Genomic DNA, 22,883 nt, shown 5'->3' on the forward strand with positions numbered 1-22,883 from the left:
GAAGCCAAAGTCGTGCCTCAGTGAGCTCCAAAGGCAATGGGAACTTGGAACACGAAGAGAGTGGACAGAACCTTTCAAGTTACTATTCAGGGGAAAGCAGAAAAGAGAAGCTTTCGATTCAAACAGTGGTGGTTGTGGTTGTGGACGAATGTGTGGTGGTATTCAGGGAGTCTTTATGATGATTTTTTTTTTTTGTAAAGAAGAAAAAGTAAAAAGAGAGAGATACTTCTGTAACAAATCAAGTAGTAAAACTGGTAGCACAATGCAAGAACTGCTCTGTGCATGGAGAAGCAGGATGTTCTTAGGCAGCCATATTGCCTGCTGTCTAATCCTGGCTCTGTTTTATAAGATAAATATCCTCAGTATAGTTATTTTTTGTGCTCTAGTTGCTAAAGTATAGCACATATCTTGTAGGTTTGTTCTGAAGAATAAACAAGTTAATATAAGTAAAGCACTCCGAATGTTTATTTTTGCCAAGACAACTGCAATAGTGTATTTGTTTTCTGTTTCAACTCTTGAACCAGGAATTCTTCAAAATCTCTCTTATCCCTTAGTATTCCCAGCATGAAGTACAGTGCCTGACCCATAACAGACATTCAATAAATAGTTAATAAGTGGATGGGGTGAATACACAGAGGCAAGCAGGCTGGCCAGGGCTAGCTTTATTATTATTATTATTATTGCTAGTGTTTACTGTTTTTATAATAAAGTTCAGATAAACAGTATAGAGGTGTATTTCTTTCATTTAGTGTGTTTGTAAAATATCAGTGCTTCCAGGAGCAACATGTATGCTTCACAGCCTATTGGAATTTTCCTAGGGCCTTCTCTGGAAGGCAGTGACCAGTACCTCGCCTATCGGCTGCAAGGAGCCTTTGCCATTGCTCTGGAAACTTGTGTCTCCTCCAGCTTATATTCACTTACTGGACTGCAAGTACTTAATAGTATCACAGTGATGTTATATTTATCTGTATACTAATAGCCATAAAAATGGCTATTTCCCCTCAAAGCTATTTATTGGTATTTCCAATTCCATTACCAACCCCCTCTTAGAACTACCTTTAAACCCTGGAGCTCAGAAGCCTCCGCCCATCCCACTTCACTTAGCAGGCCCTTCACCCTAAAAGGTTACATAGGTTCATTTTTTTTTTGAGTATTAGTTTTATATCTTCTAAGTTAAATGATTAATAATTAAATCATTGCAAAATAAGCTAAGTCATTTAAATGATTAAACAAGGTGGTAGCTTAACAGCCAAACATGTTACTAAAACTATTTTCTCTGAATATAAGAAGCCACCTGAAAATCTTAATGTTTGTGCTTTCGTTGTCTTGATTTAGGGTTCCCTCTGTGTTACAAACAACTTATAAGAATGGTTTTTGAGCTATTGTTTTCTCTTGAATGGAAATAACTGTTTTCCTTTCAATAAAGAATATAAGCCAGGTGTGATGGCAAACACATACCATACTAGTATTTAGGAGGCTGAGACTGGAGTATCGAAGGTTCCAGGCTACCCCCAGCAACTTAGCAAGACCCTGTTTCAAAGAAAAAAGGAAAGAAAGAAAGAAAAAAAAAAGAAAAGAAAGAAAGGAAAAAAAAGCTTGGGGGTAGAGATGCTGGGGGTGTAGCTTTGAGATAGAATGTCCCTGGGTTCAATCCCCAGTACCAAAAGAAAAGAAAACAAGCATGAATAAGTGTTTTAAGTGTTGACAGAAATGGGTACCAACCACTTCATGTTGACAAAAGACAACCAGAGTAGGGCAGAAGGATGATAACAGGCCAGAAAGCTTAGTGACTGGACTTGACAGGGCCAAAATGGATTATCCCAGATCACAGGCTAGAAATCCAAGGCCCACGGGGTTAACTTGCCTGAAGTCGGGCATTCTGCAGTGCCCATGAGGGGCCTGGAGGACAGGGACTGCGCTAGAAAGTAAAGCAACTGAGTTGACAGCTACCACTCAGCAGCTCTCCCTAGGAGAGCCACGGAAGGATTTGACCAAAAGGGAACACGTTCCTGTAGGCGTGAAACGGAGCGGCTTTAGCTGTTGATCTTGGAGACCTTGCCTTTGCCACCCAAGGACATGTTTCCAGTGTCAATTGATAAGCAGTCTCTGGTCAATAAATAATCTATTTTCTGAGTGTCAACCACAGGCTTTTATTCCTGAGACTTCGAACAATTGTGTTTTACACCTTACATGTTGTAGTTTTGCTGCCTTCAGCTGTTAGGTTCTCAAATAAATCAGCCTGATGTCAAAGTCCTTGTTGATTCTGAAATCCTACTGATACAACTTTAGACAACGGGATAAAATCTTACTTTAGTAAACAGAGGGCTAAAAATGTACCTGTATAACTTCTGATTGGTGATTTGGGGTGCGATGATTTTAAAGGTATGGAAAGATTAAGCATAAAGAGACATCTCATGAGCTTTCCCTCTTTCTATGATAATACTGTCCTATTTTTAAATTAAAAAATGTATTCTCACAACTTAGGAATACTGAGCTATACAATATGTTCTTATTTTCTCTTACATAGAATATAATGTTCCTTCCTCCCTTTACCTTCAAGCAGACTCTCATTGAACTTCCTTAAAACAATATTCTAAAAAAACAAAAATATTAACACTCAAAATTGTTTACTTGTCTAGATATCTAACAATTTCCAGAGACTACTAATTATTATTACTATTATTATTATTATTATTATTATTATTAAAGTACAAATTTTAAGTTATGAGTATCTTGTGTTTGAATCCTGCTGTACCACTTCCTAGCTGTGGGACCTTAGCAAGTTATTTAGCCTCTCCTAGTCTCCACTTAATTTTGCTTATAAACAGAAGTTTTTTAAAAAATTACCTTGTAAGGCTGTTGCAAATACTAACGGCAATATAACAAAGATTCTAGACATCTTGATATGGCTCGCAGAAGCAGATACCCATTAATGTACCTATTATATCATACTATATTTTATTATACTATGTTATTACTTTTGCATCAGCTATGATGTTAATTGGTATAGTCTCACATATAAGTCGAGTTTACAGGAAAAAGTATTGCTTAGGAAGTAGTTATCAGTATTAGGTTGTGCCACACAACCTAATGTGAACACGTGTGTGTGTGTGTGTGTGTGTGTGTGTGTGTGTGTGTGTGTTACTGGGGATTGAACCCAAAGCATTCTACCTCTGAATGACACCCCCAGTCCAATATTTTTTTTTTGAAAAATGGTCTCATTACTTTGCAGAGGGCCTTGCTAAGTTTCTGAGGCTAACCACAAACCTGTGATCCAGCTATCTCAGTTTCGATTACAGACGTGTGCCACCATACCCTGTTTGATGACACTGATTGTTATTATCACATGATCAAATATACTATAATATGTTTATTTCATGTAACTGTATCATGGAAAGCTTTTTGTGAAATACACATGAACACTGCTTATCCTTTTAATAGCCATGTAGTACTCCACAGAATACTTATTACATATTTAACAATCCCCTGTTGATGGGTATTTAGGTTTTTTATCTAGTTTTTGAAATTGGATAATGCTGTAACAAATATTCTTTTTTCATATATGCAAGGCATCATTTATTTAGATAGTCTCTATCATATTCTTTTTTTTTTTTTTTTTTTGCGGTACTGAGGATGGAACCCAAGGGCATTCTGCCTCAGAGCTACATCCCTAGCCCTATTGTTTATTCTTTATTTTTGAAACAGGATCTCACTGAGTTGCAGATGGCCTCACTAAGTAGCTGAGGCTGTCCATGAACCGCGATCCTCCAGTCTCAGCCTCCTGAATGCTGGGATTACAAGCGTGCGCCACCACACCTGACTTACATTCACTTTCTTTCTTTCCTTTTTCTTTTTTTTTTTTTTTTTTTTGCGGTACTGGGGATGGAACCCAGAGGCATTCTACCTTTGAGCTACACCCCCAGCCCTATGTTTTTATTTATTTTGAAACAGGGTCTCACTGAGTTGCAAAGGGCCTCACTAAGTAGCTGAGGCTTTCCTTGAACTGTGATTCTCCTGTTTCAACTTCCCAAATGCTGGGATTACAAGTGTGTGTCACCATGCCCAAGTCACATTCACTTTTAAATGTAACAAAAGACATAATGCAATGAGGGAGGACCTGCTCTGTGAAAAGACCCTAACGATTAACACTTGAGCCCAGGACACATGGAGCACTGCTGTAAGGACTTTATGTGCTCTTTCATTCAGTCTTTACAACAAACTCCTGCCTCCATACCCAGTTTAGCGGATGAAGAACTGAGACATTTTAGGTAAGCTGAACTTACTAGCAAGAGTTTCGGTGAAGGGTGGAACCTAGGCAGTCTCACAAAGAAAAAACACTTAATTGTGAACTGATAGCCACAGAAGAACTCACTGTGCCAACGTCCGTAATACCTGGCTGTCAGTAGTAAGAGTTTCTAACGGGTACGTGTCATATCCCTTGGTAGACAGCATCTGATGACACGGGTTTTATCCAGACTTAGGCCCATTCATCTGAGGATAGAAAAATAACTCTTTCCAAGCTACCTTCTAACGCAGCTTTGGCAGTAAATACATTAAACTCTTGTATTAACTAACAGAGAATTCAACCATTTATCATTGCTCCTCACTTGATATTATGCCAGAGACAAATATTTATTATTAATAACAGAGAAAAATACAATACAAGCACTCTTAAATGAAATAGCTTCTAGGATCCTGTTATAAGTCATAGTGTGGTACACTAAGTAGTATAGTATGGAAATGCAGGCATGAGTGAAAATACTGTGTTTTTTTAGATTTATATTAGTGTGTTAATTTTACCTATTAAGTGGTATAGAGTTCATTTCTTTTTGATTAAACAAATGATGTCAATTGTGTCTGAAAACAGAAAGGTACATGTGAAATACACAGGTGTGGAAAGAAAATTATTTCACCCACATCAAACAACTTGGCTACTTCCCACCAGTGATTCATTCTCACCAAATTTTGTCTTTGCTTTTGTCTTATGAACCAGACATAGTGTTGACTAAATACATTATTTTTACTAGTTCTCCAAAATAATTGTACTCATAACCTTAAACTTAATTATATAAATTATCTCTGCAAAAATCTACAGAATGCTCTCATTTGTAGTCTTAGCCATAAAGAATAATTGGGAATTTTCATCTTCCCTAAAAGAAGGACCCACAAGTATGAACAAGGGATGTTAATATGCTTACCCAAGCAATTTTAAAGAAATACATCACTCACACCAGGCGTGGTGGCACATGCCTGTAATCCCAGGAGAATTAGAAAAGAGGATTTCAGGTTTAAATCAGCCTCAGAAACTTAGCAAGACCCTGTTTCCTGATAAAAAGTAAAATAGTTCTAGGGGTGTAGCTCAGAAATAGAATGCCCCTGGTTCAATCCCCAGCACCAAAAAGAAAGACATCGCTCAAGAATACTGGGTAAGATTGCCAATGAAAATAAGGAGAATGGTTGTGTAGGAGAGAAGAGGGGTAACAATGGCACAACGGCTACAATATAAGCAGCCTTCACAATTAGAGGCCACCCTGCTGACCAAGCTGGACCTCGCCTCTCTGCCCACCTTGACACTTCTTCTTCATGTAACTGATCACAAAGGACTGCCATTTTATTTTGTTGTTGTTGTTGTTGTTGTTGTTGTTGTTGTTTTTATACTGGAAACTGAACTAAGGGGTATTCTACCTCTGAGCTATACCCCATCCCAGGGTTCTTGAGTATCTCACTAGGTTGCAAAGGCTGGCCTCCCACCTGCAATCCTCCTTCTGTCTCAGCCTCCCACAATGTCCATTTATTTGTTTGTTTGTTTGTTTATTATTTTGTGTGTGTGGCACTGGGGATGGGACCCAGGGGCATTCTACCTCCGAGCTACTCCCTAGCCCAATTTTTTATTTTTTATTTTGAAACAGGGTCTCACTGAGTTGCAGAAGGCCTCACTAAGTAGCTGAGGCTGTCTGCAAACCTGATCCTCCTGTCTCAGCCTCCTGAATTCTGGGATTGTAAGCATGTTCCATCACACCTTGTTTGTCCTTTTATTTCTAAAGCCCTTCTTGTTTCTGAATTCTCAGTCTCCCTTTCCTGCTGCCTTAGCTAAAGACCTCACTAACTGAATCCACTGGATCGCACTTTGAATGATTCCACTGTTTCTAGTTTTTTTGTTTGGTTGGGTTTTGTTGTTGTTGTTGTTGTTTGTGTGGTACTGAGGATGGAACCCTTCTACCTCCGGGCTACACTCCCAGACCTATTTTTATATGTTTTTTTTTTATTTGGAAACAGGGTTTCTTAGGCCAGAGAGACTGACTTCGAACCTGTGCGATCCTCCTGTCTCCGCCTCCCAAGCGCAGGGATTTCAAGCGTGCTCCACCACTCTCAGCTCTCTTTCTAGTTTAACCCCAATTTGATTAGTCCTTTGTGCTACTCCAGATCTCTTTTCACAAACTGATTTCTAATCATATTTCTTCCAACTTGAAAATCAGCAGCCTGGGACACAAGAACTTGCTCAGCTTGGCTGTCATCTGAACTTCTGGCCCTGCCTTTTGTCCTCTCCTGGAATTCCCTGTATTCTTTTTTCTCTCTTTTTTTTTCCCCTTCGGTACTGGGAATGGAACCCAGGGACATTCTACCTCTGAGCTACACCCAGTTGCAAAGGACCTTACTAAATAGGTAGCAGAGGCTGTCCACGAACCGCCATCCTCCTGTCTCAGCCTCCCAAATGCTGGGATTACAAGCGTGCACCACCACGCCAGGCTGAGTTCCCTGTGTTCTAACCACACATGCTCGCATCTTTCTTCCTTTTCCTTCTATGTGAGCACTCTTCTGCTGCCCAAGAACCCCGCTCAGTCTGCAAGGCCCCAGCTCACATTTTTTCTTCCCTGGGGTGCCTCCCTGTGCCAGCCCAGCATGGGAACCTCTGTGCTCCAGCAGCTGTGGCCCTGTGCAATGGCTGTGCTCCTGCACTTTCCCACAGAGCTACAGAGAGGCTGCAGCTCACTCTCAGACTCCAATTTGCATGCAGTTCATTGGAAATCCTTTAAGCCTTTGACTGGAGCCTCGCCTGGTTGCAGAAGCCTATCATCTCAGTACTTGAGAGGCTGAGACAGCAGGATCACAGGTTTGAGACTAGCCTCAACAACTTAGTAAAACCCTGTTTCAAAATAAATAAAATAGGGCTGGAGGTGTAGCTTAGAGGTAGAATCCCTCTGGGTTGTTCAACCTCAAGTATAAGAAAGAAAGAAAGAAAGAAAGAAAGAAAGAAAGAAAGAAAGAAAGAAAGAAAGAAAGAAAGAGCCAAAAAACCTTTGGCTGTTAGAAATTTTGATTTTGTTAATTTGAGGTGAGAATTCAGGAATCTAAATGTCAAAAAACCTCAGGACCCTGCAGTGCAGATCTGCACCCACCTTGGGGAAGCATCGCCATGAAGAATAGTGTTTTAGAAATCATAAAATTGCCTTCCATTTAGTTGAAAAATTAGTTCGTAGGTCAGGACAGGTTTTTTCTTTCCCTCTCTTATTTATGGAGTATGAGATAATATAGAATAGAAAGCTTTAATGTTCTGAAAACACTCCTACAAAGCAGAGAACACAACAAAAAAATAACATTCATGAGGCTGCTGGATGGTTTTGACGATAGTGACATTTAAATTGTATTTTAAGCTTAGCTTGACCCTCTTAAAGGTCACTTTAGAGTTTCAGAGTTAAATTATATTGGTAATACAATCTCTATTATCACTTGGAGAAAGACTTGCCAACTATTCTCAGCTGAATTCTTAGGAAGCTTCAGTCGTTATCAGCATGACTAGCTTTTCTTTACTTTCTCTGAAAAAGTTAGGGTTGGCAAGAAAAGGCAATGTCTAAACATGCCTTTAAAATAATATATGCTTTTAAACTTTTCCTTTATACGTTTAAAATTTAGTTTTTCAGTAAGATAATTTTTTCTGCCATACTGGTAATGAAACCCAGGAGCAGTCTACCTCCAAGCTACACCCCCAGCCCTATTTGTTTTTATTCTTTATTTGGAAACAAGTTCTCACTAAGTTGCAGAGGCCCTCATGAAGTAGCTGAGGCTGGCTGCGAATTGCGATCCTCCTGTCTCAGCCTCCCAAATACTGGAATTAAAAGTCTGTGCCACCATGCCCGGCTTCCCGTAAGAATTTTGAAAATGCTTTTTGAAGACTAAATTGGAAGCCATAACTTACGAATGCATTGTTTATGTGTATTTAAAGTATCTCTTGGGAGAAAAAGAAGGGAAAAGCCCAGTTAAAATTATTTAAAACTATTTTTAAGTTTCTTATAGAAGGCAGTTCATCGGGATTTTTTTTTCACTTTTGCTTTGTTGTAGTAATAGGGATTGAATCCAGGGGTGCTCTGCCACTGACCTACATTCCCAGCTCTTTTTATTTTATTTTGAGACAGAGTCTCACTAAGTTCAGGCTGGCCTCAAACTTTCAATCATCCTGCCTCAGCCTCTGAGTAGCTGAGATTACAGGTGTGTGCCAATGGGTCTAGCTATTTTTCTTATTGACAAAAATGATAGATGCTTCTTTAAAAGTGTTAAATATATAGCAAAAAAAAATCTGTGTAAGAAATATATAGCAAAAGATATAAAATGCTCTTATTTGGGAAATTAACAGTTTGACTATATTCTTGCTTATTTTTCTGTGCATCAGTCATATATATGTATATATTTAATAAAATGGAGTCATTTTACACATACCATTCTGTAACTACCGTGTTAACATTTTTATCAAAGGAATGTACAAATATCATACACCAAGATATATTCCTATGTCAAATTAAGCAATGATACCATTTTTCATAGTTCCTTCAGAATTTTTTATGTTTTGTTAGTTTGGTTTGTTTGTTGGTACTAAGCCTGTTCGGTTACTGAGCTACAACCCAGCCCACTTCATATCTTTTAAAGATATCAAACACTACACATAAAATGTTAAGTCTCTAGTTTTATTTTGAGGCAGAGTCTAAGTTCAGGCTGGGCTCAAACTTTCAATCCTCCTGCCTCAGTCTCTGAGTAGCTGAGATTACAGGTGTGTGCCAATGACTTTCAACTGACTAGTTTTATATATGTGTGTATATGTATATATATATATATATATGTATGTATATACACACACACACATATATATATATATGACTTTTTAAAAGTATTAGCATTATAGTTTGAAGATCTGGTTATTTTGATGCAATTAGGTGAGTTTTAATTACCCATTTTCCAACTGATGGGTATTGAGGTTTCCCCTTTGCTTTGTAAGTATCACTTTGCATTAAACATGCTTGAAAATGTTGTGTGTGCATATGCATGTACATGCAGGAAATCCATAGGGTATACACCTAATGATAGCATAGCCAGGTTGTACTGAATATTCAATTTCCAGTTCTCTTTCCAAAGTGATTGAATCGGTTATATTCCCACCAGCAGTAACTGAAGTGTCTGTTGTTATATAGTGTTGAATTATTTAGGGTTTGCTAATCTAATCTCATAGATTCTCATGGTGTTCTAAATTTTTTTCTTACTACCAATATAATTATTTAATTATTCTCTTCTGATACTTGTATGTGCGTATTTTTCAATTCTTCCATTTGCTGTTAGACGTTTTCTTATAGTTTTATGAGAGTTTTTATTTATTTTGAACACTAACCTTATGTTTCCGGGTACACACCTTAGACAAAGTTTATGCTTCAACTTTTATATTCTTTTTTTGTGTGTGTGGTACTGAGAATAGAACCCAGGAATGTTCTACCTCCAAGCTGCACCTCCAGCCCTAGATTTGATTGTTTATTTTAAAATAGGGTCTCATGCCACGCTTGTAATCCCCGTGCTTGAGAGGCAGAGACAGGAGGATCACGCAGGCTCGAAGCCAACCTTGCTAGCTTAAGAGACCCTGTTTCCAAATAAAAATATAAAAATAGGTCTGGGAGTGTAGCCTGGAGGTAGAAGGGCTTCCAGGAAACCCAGTACCACCAAAAATAAAATAAAATAAAATAAAATAAAATAAAATAAAATAAAATAAAATAGGGTCTCACTAAATTGCAGAGGGCCTCACGAAGTATGCTAACCTGTCCTTGAACCTGCAATCCTCCTGTCTCAGCCTTCCTTGACTTCTATATTCTTACTAAATTGTTCTGTCTACCTTATCATTTTCTGAAACTTGTGCAATAGAAATCCTACTATTAGAGCCAGGCATGGTGGCGCACACTTGTAATCCCAGTATTTGAGAGGCTAAGACAGGAGGATTGCAGTTTGCGGCCAGGCTCAGCTACTTAAGTGAGGCCCTTTGCAACTCAGTGAGACCGTGTTTCAAAATAAAGAGGAAAACATAGAGCTCGAAGTGTAGCTTAGAAGTAGAATGTCCCTGGGTTCAATCCCCAGTACCACACACACACAAAATACTATAGCTATAGATTAGAGTTTTCCAGTAATTCTGTCAATTTTTATATTTTAATATGAATTCAAGATTATCATAACTTTGGTGAACTATAGATTTCTGCTTTGTTAGTGACTTTGATTTAAGTTATATTTGGTCTTTGTATATTGCTACATCATCTTGCTTTTTGTTTTCTTTGTTTTTGTGGACTGGGGTGGAACCCAGGGGCCTTCTACCTCCAAGCTATGCCCCCAGCGCTATTTTTTATTATTTATTTATTTATTTATTTATTTGGTGGTACTGGGGTTCCTGGAAGCCCTTCTACCTCAGGGCTACACCCCCAGACCTATTTTATTTTTGGAAACAGGGTCTCTTAAGCCAGTGCGGCTGGCTTCAAACCTGCGCCTTCGAACCTGCGCCTTCGAACCTCCGGTCTCCGTCTCCCAAGCACGGGGATTACAAGCGTGCGCCACCACACCTGGCGCGTTATTTATTTTGAAGCAGGGTCTCACTGAGTTGCAAAGGGCCTCACTAAATAGTAGCTGAGTCTATCCTCGAACTGCGATCCTCCTGTCTCAGCCTCCCAAATGCTGGGATTCAGAGCGTGCGCCACCACGCCCAGCTCCCAGCTCTTGCTTTTGTATCTTTAGGCCTTATACATTCATGTATAAGCATATACTTTCCATATTCACCTTAGGTTTGTCTTACAGCTGTCTTTTATACATGGCAACAAATTTTGTTTCAATATCTAACCTAATAAATGTTTTAAATAGGAAAACAATCTGTTTATTCTAATTATGGATACAGTTTAGACTTTTACTTGGTTTTCTGCCTATGGATTTGTTTTAGTTTTTGTTTTTTATTATTCCTGATAGCTTTTGTACTTTGTGTATTCATCTGTGATGCCTGAAAAATCTATATTTTGCTCTCACTCTTGAGTTACCTTTTAGTTTTGTTTCCATGACCCCCCTCAGAAGCAAGTTCACTGCCTGTTTCCAGACTTAAAGACCAGGAAAAACACATTTTGGTTCCACTTACCACCATGATGTTCTATCGCTTTTAGCCCACCTGTTTCAAAGCATAGTCTTCTCTTTCCTTATACAGTGTATTAATAATAAAGAGAAAAATCTTCAAAGGTTTCACAAAGAAAGGACACATTGCTCTGTGTGAGTGTGTGTGTACGTGTGTGTGTGTGTGTGTGTGTGTGTGTGTGTGTGTTGGTGTGACTAAGACTTGAACCCAGGGGCAGTCTACCTTTGAGCTACACCTTCAGCCCTATTTTTATTTTGAAAGAGTCTTAATACATTGCTGAGGACCTTGGTAAATTGCTATGGCTGGCCTTGAACCTGCATCTCCCTATCTTAGTCTCCCAACTACTGGGATTAAAGGTGTGCACCACCACACTTGGCTATAAATTGGCTTTAACTTGTAATTTATCATTGATTCTGATAAAGCCAAGTGGAGAATATACAATACAGTACACAAAGTGGACATTACCATCAATAACTCGACTAATTTTTCTTTTTAACCCAAGGATATGTGTGCATATGTGTGTGCATGTATATTATATGTGATAGCTTGAAAGTCATATGAAAGAATTATCTTTTAATAAGTCCCCTTTTAATAGATTTTGGCCTTGTTTCCATAGCAACCCAGTAGAAATGAATGAAGTACAATAAACATTTTTTCGTATGTCTCCTAACACACTTATATTAGGAATATACAACATATCCAAGGAATATACAACAAAATAGCTTCTGCTCTCCGTCCCTCCTAATGCTTCATAAAAAGCCTCTAGTCTGTAAGGTAAGGGCTCCTGACTCTTGTGGACTTTTTCTCCTGGTCAAGTGTCTCCTCCCAATTTTATTCCAAAAATAAATTCTGTTCCTGCTGTCGAGCTGTGAACTCATTGTCCCAATATTCGCCAACAGTTAAGACCGTTCTTACTCACCTACCTTGGAGACATATATATTTATTCATTTTCTATAGCCAATAAATATACTTCTATTTTTCATGATGCCAATTTATTCTGCAGATATTAACTGACTACCTACTGCTGGGCATTGATGGAACTGAATTTCAGGTGGCACCAGTAATAAAGGAAGCTGACCTGCTCCCTCCCTGTAGGTAGTTCAAAGATCCTGGGAGACACAGCATGCAGTTGCAGTGGAAGATGAGAGAGAGCCTGCATAGGGGATCGGGTGCTTAGCAGTCCCAGGAGGATGCTGGAGGAGAAGCAGGAGTTCTACAGATGAGGAGGGAGTGTCAGCAATGTAGACATGTAGGAACGGCTCCTGCCCTTCTACCTGCCCTTCTGGACTCTGCTTACTGAGCAGAAAAGAGCTAACACGAGGTTAAAAGAAAACCAAGCCCAGACATTTCAGTATCTTGTAAAACATGTTAAGGAGTTTGTGAACAAACCTAAGAGCAAGAAGAAACAGTGGAAATTCGTCAGCAAAGAGATCGTGTGCTTTAGGGATGGCCCATTTTGCTTAAGAGCCTGTGTGGTTTGTTTGCTTTTAATAATTCTGTTGGTGCATTGTACTTACATATCACAGTGAGGTTCAAAGTGATAAAAACACGTGTGCACACAGCGCTTGGTGTGCCTCCTTCCCCATCCTTCCTCCCCATACATGTTAGTGAGATTGATGGTGATGCCTTCATATTGACATAGCATTATCCTATTTTTTCTTTATCTTCCACATATGAAAAAAACATATAATTTCACAACAGCCAATTTATGGGAGCAACCTAGGTATTTGTCAGCAGATTAATAAACGTGGCAAATACAGAGTGGAATTCTACTCTGATATAAGAAGGACAAAATATGTCATTTTGAGGGAAAATGGATAGAACTAGACGGTATTTTGCCAAATGAGGTCAGCCAATCTCATAAAGAGCCCTCTTGAGTGATCCTTAAAGGAATTCAAATGACAGTGGTGCCCACTGCATCTAGTAAAGGCAGCGAGACAGAGAGAAACCATGGGTGGGTGGGATTGACTCTGTTGACTATGTTGGAGAAGTTTACCTTGAGGTGCCCGGGGGAGTGGGTTGAATAGAAAGCAAGTTATCAAGGTCCAAAGCTCACCAGAGAGACCTGAGTTGGAGACAATTTTTAGGAGGCTCCTTTGTGTTGTTTTCAGCACTGAATCAAAAGATAGCATAAAAGCTTTTATTCCATTCAGTGCTATGTAAACATTTTAGTGAGCTCCACAAAGCTTACTTGACTGATGGTCCAGGTACAAGTGTATAAATAAGATTTGGCTCCAGATAGCAATTACTACTGGCACCTCTTTCTTTCATCTCATGAGACACCATGTAAATGTAAACATCAATCTAGACACACACACACACACACACACACACACACACACACACACAAGAATTCACTTTTACCCTATGGGAAAAAAACTTAAATTACTTCCCTTTGTTGCAGGTGTGTGCTCTGTAGCTTGCCAAGCCTACTTTTCTACATTTGCAGGAAACAAATGTGATTCTACCTGAGCTCTGCACAGGGAAAATAACTCTACCTTTGAAGGTCGTAGTAACGTGAATGAGCTCAAATAGACCCTTTTGCAGTCAATGCCTTGATTTGTAACCTTGTCCTAGAAGTGAAACAGCACAAAGGAGGGAGGGTAGGTTTTGATATCCTTAGGAATTTTTCACTCTTTCACTAGGCCAATAGAAAACTTCCCTTGTGAAGCTCACATACCTTTTGGATGTGACTTATCTTTTCTCTGCAGAGGGAATAAAAAACAAAAACAAAAACAAAAACCACTTTCTGGATTCTCAGCCGAGGGTGGAGGAGTGATGAGGAGTAGCTATTTTCTGGTATTAGGTGGGTATAGGCTGCAGGATGTGTGGCCTTCCTTGCTCTTCCTGTCATTCCAGGTAATAATGTCAGCTACTGACTGTTGTCTGCGTGAAGTCTGTGCACCTCAGTGTAGTACAAGGCACAGCGTGTACTTAAGAGCTGAATCAGGGAATTAAATAGGCTTTTGCCAACTTAACTCTAAGTTGTAATATGAATATTTTCCATGTCTGATCCACAGAGATCTTCAGTTTACTTAATCTTTAAAAGAAGCCAAGTTCGGAGGCAAGAAAACAAATTACCCAAGAGAGATATGATTTAAAATTCTTACTCATAAATAATTACTTGTTACCACAGCAATTGTTCTGGATTTTGCACGAGTATCCTTCAATCGTTAACCGACTTCACTCATTTATTCTTTTCTTCCATTCAAACTTGCTTAAATTCCATTAAAATGTTCCAGAGACATCTTTTTCTTTCTTTCTTTCTTTCTTTTTTTTTTTTGTGGTACTGGGGTTCCTGGAAGCCCTTCTACTTCCGGGCTACACTCCCAGACCTATTTTTATATTTTTATTTGGAAACAGGGTCTCCTAAGCCAGCGCGCGCGGCTGCCTTCGAACCTGCGCGATCCTCCTGTCTCTGCCTCCCAAGCGCGGGGATTACAAGCGTGCGCCACCACGCCCGGCCTTCAAATTTTAGAGATTTTTGAAAAGATGTTGAGAAATTAAAATAGAAATAATCAGCATGAGCCTTCATTAATCTAGATACAAAGGTGCTGGTATCTAGCCTTATATTTTATTCCTGGCACGAGAAACTAAGTAGTTAAACAGTGAATTTTATTTGGATCTTATAGAAACTATTGAATTTTTATTTAATTTTATAATAATCACTTCAAACTTTAACTACAATGATTATTTGACCAATTTTCTAGTCATCCTTGGTGACACACAGAGAAGGGGAGAAATCATATAAATCACTTAAACCTACTGAGAATCCAAAGCTTTCTTTAATAGAAGTAGCTAATCAACTTTCCTAACTCCTTCTATTATCTGCTATTTTAAAACTAAGCAATTTAGGGTTAAAGCTCTATTTCCATTCCTCCTGCTGCTTTCTGCTGGAGGAAATACTGTACCATACAATTGGCTATATGATAATATTATATAGTAGGCAATATAATAATACCGTTTGTATCATTTATGTAATTTGTATTATTTATGGCTTTGTTCCATGTACTATGCTATTTCTGTCTTCTTCCCTCACTTCTTTCTCTCTCTCTCTTCCTCTCTCTCTCTGTCTTGTGCACACACACACACACACACACAGTGCAGGTGTCTATATAGAGTAATTATTACCATTAATCTTTATTCTGAATAGCCAGTTGAATTAAAAATTCTCAGAGTACTACATAGTATATATATATATATATATATATATATATATATATATATATACACTACACATCAAACTACAAAGTAAAAAGATTTGTTCTACGGTGAACAGGATGAATCTGAGCATACACCATACATACAAAACACAATTTGTCTCTGACAAGTAGTTCCTCTGGTGTTTTGGTTGTACGCACATGATTTTATTCTGTTCCATTTCTAGTATCTACTTTACACTTGACTAGGAATGTGGAGAGGTGAGCAATCCCACTCTTAACCAGTGGTGGGTCCTTTCTTACTGCATTTCATGGCTCTCCCGTAACTCAGAAACCTAATCCGTGTGATGATACAGTTTGCCAGGAATGTAAAGAGATTTAGAAAGCTCATTTGTTGAAGGCAGATGATGAAGCCTCCATGATAATTATAAAAGCCTTTTGAAAGTCGTGCGGATGTTCCTGGCTTGGCCATGGGGTCAGAATGCACGTGTTCGGGGCTCTCTGCCTTCACCTGCTGCTGAGAGATGAGAAATGTAAGGAATGCATGGATTGTAGTCCAGATCTGCTCTGACTGAGATTACAGGATAGCTCATTCATGTATCTGTACACACACACTCACATGCCTAGCACCCAGGGAGACATGGGAAGAAGGTAAACTATGCTGTAGGCAGATTTATTACCTCCTGGACCAAATATGCAAACAGAGTTTCCCAGGTTGGTTTTATAATATTCAGTATTTCAGAAAAACACTGTGTTTTTAATCATTCCCACCATATAAAGAAGTAAACATTTTTTTCAATTTAATATAGGTAATTTATTTAGTGCAGGAAAATGAAGTTTGTATCTTCAACTTGAACAAGTGCAGAGATTTCCTTTGGCTTCCTAATGGCTTTGTGAGCATGGTTGTAGGGGTTTGCTCTACTTTGGATTTGGGAATTCAAAAGGATTCTCTGAAGCATGACATCATCCGATTGGTGACCTTGTGCTCTAAGGAAAAGTGATGCTAGGTGCATGTCTATTTAGATTCAATTCTTTTGAATCTTGTAAAACCAGAGACAAATAACTGAAATGTCTTACCTCCAGGGCTGTTGACCTTCTGTACATACTCAATTAGCTTACTTTTGTTAACAACTATTTATAAATAAGATCACAATGAGGGAAATACATACTTTACATGTTTTCAGTTTCCTGTGAGCCCATCTCTACTTTAAAGTACTTAAAAGAAACGAACTCATAGATTATGTCTCAGTTTTCCTCATTAGTCCTCTAATTTCTATACTTCGAAGTTCTGGCAGCTATATCACAAAGTAAATTGTTGGGCACAGATTAAATTGGATGGAAAATAAGGATCAAATCAATTCAAATTCATTCACCAATATAAGAGAAATATACAAACTCCCAAAGGATGTGCCCTCTTTTAGAGACCTGAGTCACATCATTTTCAAACACGAAGATAAATGCTAGACTCTTAGTATGAGATTATTTAATGAAACCTCAGGTGAGATAGAGGATCACCCAAACTTTACAGGTAACCAGTAAGCAGGCCCAGGTCTCCTTAAAGTCTTCACAGCTGGAAATCACACATATTCAGTTTAGTTACACAGATTAGGTTCTAACCCTAGTGGTAATAATGACCAAACTGTACTGGATAAAGCCCAAATCTAAGGGGCTAGAAGATAGCATAATGCAAATAGCAGTATCTCTGTTTCAGAGTGGAAACTTGGGAGGAGATGATAAAATGAGTGCCCAGGCCAGACTTTAAAAAAGATCAGTCTTATATGTTGTATTGCATTTGGTACTATTTTTCCATCAAGAGATACATTTAGAATCCATTTATAAGCCTACATATGGGAGAGGAATGAATTCTTATGCCTCAAGACGAGAATGTTCCATAAGGCACTTTACCATATGTATTTTTGAGTTTGTATTTTTCAGTGGTACTTTTACCTGGAAACTACATAAGTGTACAGATTAAAGAAAGTCTATCTTAGGAAAAGGTTAAAAAATACGATACAAGATAAAGCTCACTGTTCTTTGAAAACATGTCAATAGCGATTGATGTGAAAAAATAAAAATAACAGAAATGGTTTGGATTCTGCTCTAACAGAACCCGTCTTCTACTTTGGGGATGTGCAGTACTTCGTGGATGAGAGCGCTGGCCGCGTGGAGGTGCAGGTGTGGAGAACCGGCACCGACCTCTCCAGGCCTTCCAGCGTCACTGTGAGATCCCGGAAAACCGACCCTGCTTCTGCAGATGGTGAGCAGTTTCCTACTATTCAGAGTTCCAGCAGCTCCGTGACATTTTCTACAACTGGCAACTACCCTGACACAAAATACTTTGCAGCCATAATACTTCACTCCCGTTGCAGTGGTCTGGATGGATTTTTACCCCGTATGGTCTTACTATGTAGTAGATGAATCTAGGCTTTATTTGCTAGTGTAGGAAAGGAAATGTAAGGACCCTGAATCAGAGCCGAGGTTACAATGTAAGAGTCAGAGACTCTAAATTCTTATGCCTATGTCAGTATGATTTGGTTTCACTTTTGGCAAATCTAACACAGTTGAATGTTATGACATTATGTACACAGGAGTAATTTTGCCGGCCACCCTCACAGAAATCTAACATGTGAGTGTCATGCAGGCACGTGTCGCCACTTGGCTCTCTTCTCCTTTTAACCAAGTGTCCCCATAAGTGCATAAGATCCATCAAGCTTCATTCACACCTCATTACATAACCTGATCCAGTTAACACATTTTGGAATGTGTATCTCCAAGAAGTTGACTATAAAGATTAAGGTAAGCATAGGATTATTCAAAGCATCCTTTTCTTTTTTTCTACTCAACCAACAATACAGACTATCACATATACACATATTCGTCTTTGAGGAAGGAATGTGTGATGTATGCAAACATACACATATTTTGTCAATATGTCATACAAAACAAATAGGGATTATATTGTTTTAAAAGTCACCTTAGAGCCAGGCGTGGTGGTGCACGCTTGTAATCCCCGCGCTTGGGAGATAGAGACAGGAGGATTGCTCAGGTTCAAAGCCAGCCTTGCTGGCTTAAGAGACCCTGTTTCCAAATAAAAAATATAAAATTGGTTGGGAGTGTAGCCTGGAGGTAGAAGGGTCCAGGAACCCTAGTACCACCACACAAAAAAAAAAAAAAGAAAGAAAGAAATCACCTTAGGTTTCTCTTAATGCAATGGAACTAGTGTAATGCTTTGCATACTGAAAATGTTTCATAGGCATTTATTTAGCCAAAAAAATTTTTTTAATACTGGGCATTGAATTCAGAATTATTCTACCTCCAAGCTATATCCCCAGCCCTTTTTATTTTTATTCTGAAACAGGGTCTCACTAAGTTTTTGATGCTGTCCTAAAACCTGCAATCCTCCTGTCTCTTCCTCTCAAGCACTGGGATTATAGGTGTGTGCCACCCAGCCCTAGGTATAATTAATTTACTTGAGGTTTATATGCACATTTCTTCAAGAATCACACCAGATCTGGCTAAATAATTCATTTTCAACAGAAAAATTAAAATCAGAGTTGTGGGGAAAGGGAGAGAAAAATGAGAATAAAGGGTAAAAAGCAGAGGAAAAGAAAAATATGAAAAGAACCATAAGAAGATGCCAGTGTTTTGGTTGATTTGGTTTGGATTGGGTTGGTTTGGGTTTGACTCTGAAAACTGAACCCAGAGGCTTGAACATGCGAAGCACACACTTTTTTTTCTTTTCTTTTCTTTTCTTTTGTGATACTGAGGATGGAACCAAGGGGCATTCTACCTCCGAGTTACATCACCAACCCTATTTTTTAATTCCTTATTTTAAAATAGGATCTCATAAAGTTGCAGAGGGCCTCCCTTATGTAGCTGAATCTGGCTGCAAATCTGCGATCCTCCTGTCTCAACCTCTCAAGTACTGGGATTACAAGCGCGCCAACCATGCCCGGCTCTAAGCACACATTTTATCACTGAGCTACATCTCCAGTCCCAGAAGGCAAAGATATTTTTGAAATGAATTAAAAACATGAAACACATTTCTCATGAAAAACATTAAACAAAAATATGCTCAGATAGTTGCATATGTAGAGGTGGAGTAAGTAGAATACGTTAAGCAAAAAGCATGAAAACAAAGAGAAACAGTTAAGACTGAACTTTCATCCTTCACTTTCAAGTCCTCGTGGATGTAGTCGCTAAAGATTAAATGGAAGTTTTGTCTGTGACTACTTTAGATATGAATAAAAACACTAGATACATACTCCATGGTCTGAAACATATTAAAGATCTAATATATCTTTGAAAATGAAGCTTGCGCTCAGTGCCTAAGGCTAGTGTGGGTGGGATGTGGGGAACTGCTGCTCATGGCTAAAATGTGTTGTTTTAACCAACAAGCAGTCACAAACCTCAACAGGCTGCCCTAGAGTAACTTCAGAAATACATAAGTAAGAAACATAGATATTTAACTACTGTGAACAAAACTTAGTGTATGCATTTCATACAGAATAACTTATGAGCATGTATTTGATCTTCATGTTGTTATTTGAAAGCTGGTATGTAAGCTTCATTAAAGAATTATAATAAAGATGGAGAAACTATAACACAGAAAGCTAAAATAACTCATCCAAAGTCCGACCATTATACATAGCTAAAGTTCAGAACATGGTTTTTGATCTACCTCAATAACCATGTAGACACCAATCTTTTGTATAATATTAAAGGTATTTTTCTATAGTGTTAGGCTGGTCCCTGGATTTTTGTTTTTGTTTTATTTTATACTGGAGATAGAACCCAGGGGCATTCTACCTCCAAGCTAAGCCCCCACTCCTATTTTTTATTCTTATTTTTGGAACAAGATCTCCCTAAGTTGCAGAGGTCCTCACTAAGTAGCTGAGGCTGGCTGCCAACCTGAGATCCTCCTGCGTCAGCCTCCCAAATACTGGGATTACAAGCATGTGCCTCCATGCCCAGCTCTGGTCTCTGTTTTAAAGTGAATTACAAATACATCTACATAATTTATTACTTTTCCTTTTTGTGGGGACTACTGGAGTTGAAACTAGGGGTATTTTACCTCCAAGCTACAGCCCCAGCCTTATTTATTTATTTATCTATTTTTATTTATTTGAAACAGGGTTTTACCAAGTTGCTAAGACTAGCCTCAAATTTGTAATCCCCTGTCTCAGCATCCCAAGTACTAGGATTACAGATGTGTACCACTATGCCTGGCTTATATAATTTATTTCTTAAGAATTTTTTTTAAACTGTATTCCCCAACTGAATAATCCTTTTGTCACTCTCCCAGCTGGAACAGACTACGTAGGAATCAGTCGCAATTTAGACTTCACTCCTGGAGTAAGTGTGCAGACAGTGGGTGTTCTCATTCTGGATGACCTTGGACAGCCAGTGCTGGAGGGAATTGAGAAGTTTGAGCTGGTGCTTCGTATGCCTATGAATGCAGCCCTCGGGGAGCCCAGCAAAGCCACAGTGCTCATCAACGACTCCATCTCAGACTGTGAGTATCTAGTAATCTTCCCGTAAGTGAGATGGCAAGCTGGGGTTTATACAGTAACAGATAGAATTATAAACTCTTTATACCTTTATTTGTTTGTGAGAGCTGCCAATTTTTATAAAAGTCTACAAACTGGATGGCTCATCTGAAATTTATCATCTTGTAGCCACTGGCTAGAAGGCAGGCAAAATCAAAGTGCTGGCAGGGTTGATCCCTTCTGGGAACTGTGAAGGAAGGGTTTCCCATGCCCCTCTCATTGACTGGCAGCTGGTCACTTATTCCTTTGTTTACATCATCTTCCTCTACATGTCTCTGTGTCCAATTTTTCTGTTTTGTTTTGTTTGTTTCGTAGTACTGGGAATTGAGCCCAGGGGCATTTTATCTCTGAGATATACCTCAGCCTTATTTTTATTTTGAAACAGGGTCTCACTAACTTGCTAAGAATTTCATTGAATTGCTGAGGTAGGCCTCAGACCTACAGTCCTCCTATCTCAACCTCCCAAGTACAATCCTCCCCTCCCCCCACCTGTTTTTTGGAGAACACCAGTCATATTAGACCAGGGCCCACCTTAATGACCTTATTTTAATTTGATCACCTCTGTAAAGACCCCTCCTACCAACAATGTCACTTTTCATGTACTGGGGACTTCAGCACATGAACGTAGCTGACCATACACCAGCTGACCCCGTCTTCCTGACTCCTTCAGATCATTCTGATAGAATGAGACAGCCTGAGAAGAAAACTTTTAGTCTTCCCAAATCTTAAAGGAAAAGCAGGGGTGTCATCAGTAGCTTCTTTGTGTCTCAAGAGTTCCCTGAGGACAGATGGGTGGGCCACATGGAGCTGCACAGACCCTTGAGTGTAAGGGGTCCTTTTCCACTTCACACACCACAAAACACTTTCGGTTGTTCCCTTCATCTGGTCACTCCTCACACTTCCCTAATAAGATGCCGAATACATTGTCTGATACAAACAGCTGCTGCACACATGGCAGGGCTCTCCAACACCTCATCACAAGGGAATTCTGCACACTTTCACCGTGACGATTCTCACTGTGCTTGGAGGAATACAGTCTATTGTTGGTAAAATCCAGAACTGACCTAACTTATGTGTCAACTAAAAATCATACACTCGCACTCCTTGTAGACTTTCCCAGCATGTTCTGCATAAGATGTGTTTGCAATTATGTGCATGATACCAGTGTTGTTCTTAGCAAGAAAGTCTGGAGAGTTTATGCCTAAGCAACATATACAGATACAAATATCTTAAGGTCTCTGGTTTTATCTACTTTAATATTTCCTTGCACATCCTTATTCCACAAAATAGGCAGAGCAAACTTTCAATGACAAAAAAAAAAATAAAAGCTGTTAAAGTCAAGTGATTTTCTTGGCCAATAACTGAGTGGGGACCGCTATCCACACCTCCTTTCTTTTCCCTTCTACTTCCCATTAAATCACATCCCCTGAAATGCCATTTTCCTTAAGGAAGCTTCCATTCACTTTGATCTGTGGGTTTATTTGTTTCTGCAGTGCCCAAGATGCAATTCAAAGAACGAGTGTACACTGGTAGTGAAGACAGTGGGCAGATAGTTGCAATGATCCACAGGAGCGGGGACATCCAGTACAGGTCTTCAGTGAGGTGCTACACACGGCAGGGGTCCGCCCAGGTGATGATGGACTTTGAGGAGCGCCCCAACACTGACATCTCCATCATCACATTCCTCCCGGGTAAGTTGGAGCTTGAATTATTTATATGGAGTTTAAAGAAACCAAGTGTTTGTTGAGAAATATACATCAGGGG

At 39.1% G+C, this 22,883-nt stretch overlaps 1 protein-coding gene across 1 annotated transcript in view; it reads left to right on the top strand.

Annotated features, from left to right (window-relative positions):
* The window catches only part of FREM2 (FRAS1 related extracellular matrix 2), a gene marked incomplete at both ends in the record, with an annotated part of 165,220 nt that overhangs the window by 113,079 nt on the left and 29,258 nt on the right, over positions 1–22,883 (top strand). Inside the window, 3 exons of the mRNA XM_080689447.1 lie at positions 17,678–17,827; positions 20,876–21,085; positions 22,613–22,810. Coding sequence (XP_080545573.1) covers positions 17,678–17,827; positions 20,876–21,085; positions 22,613–22,810 — 558 coding nt within the window. The remainder of the gene's footprint in view (positions 1–17,677; positions 17,828–20,875; positions 21,086–22,612; positions 22,811–22,883) is intronic.

The sequence above is a fragment of the Muscardinus avellanarius genome, assembly GCF_963383645.1.
Source record: "Muscardinus avellanarius genome assembly, chromosome: 2".
NCBI classification, from domain to species: domain Eukaryota; kingdom Metazoa; phylum Chordata; class Mammalia; order Rodentia; family Gliridae; genus Muscardinus; species Muscardinus avellanarius.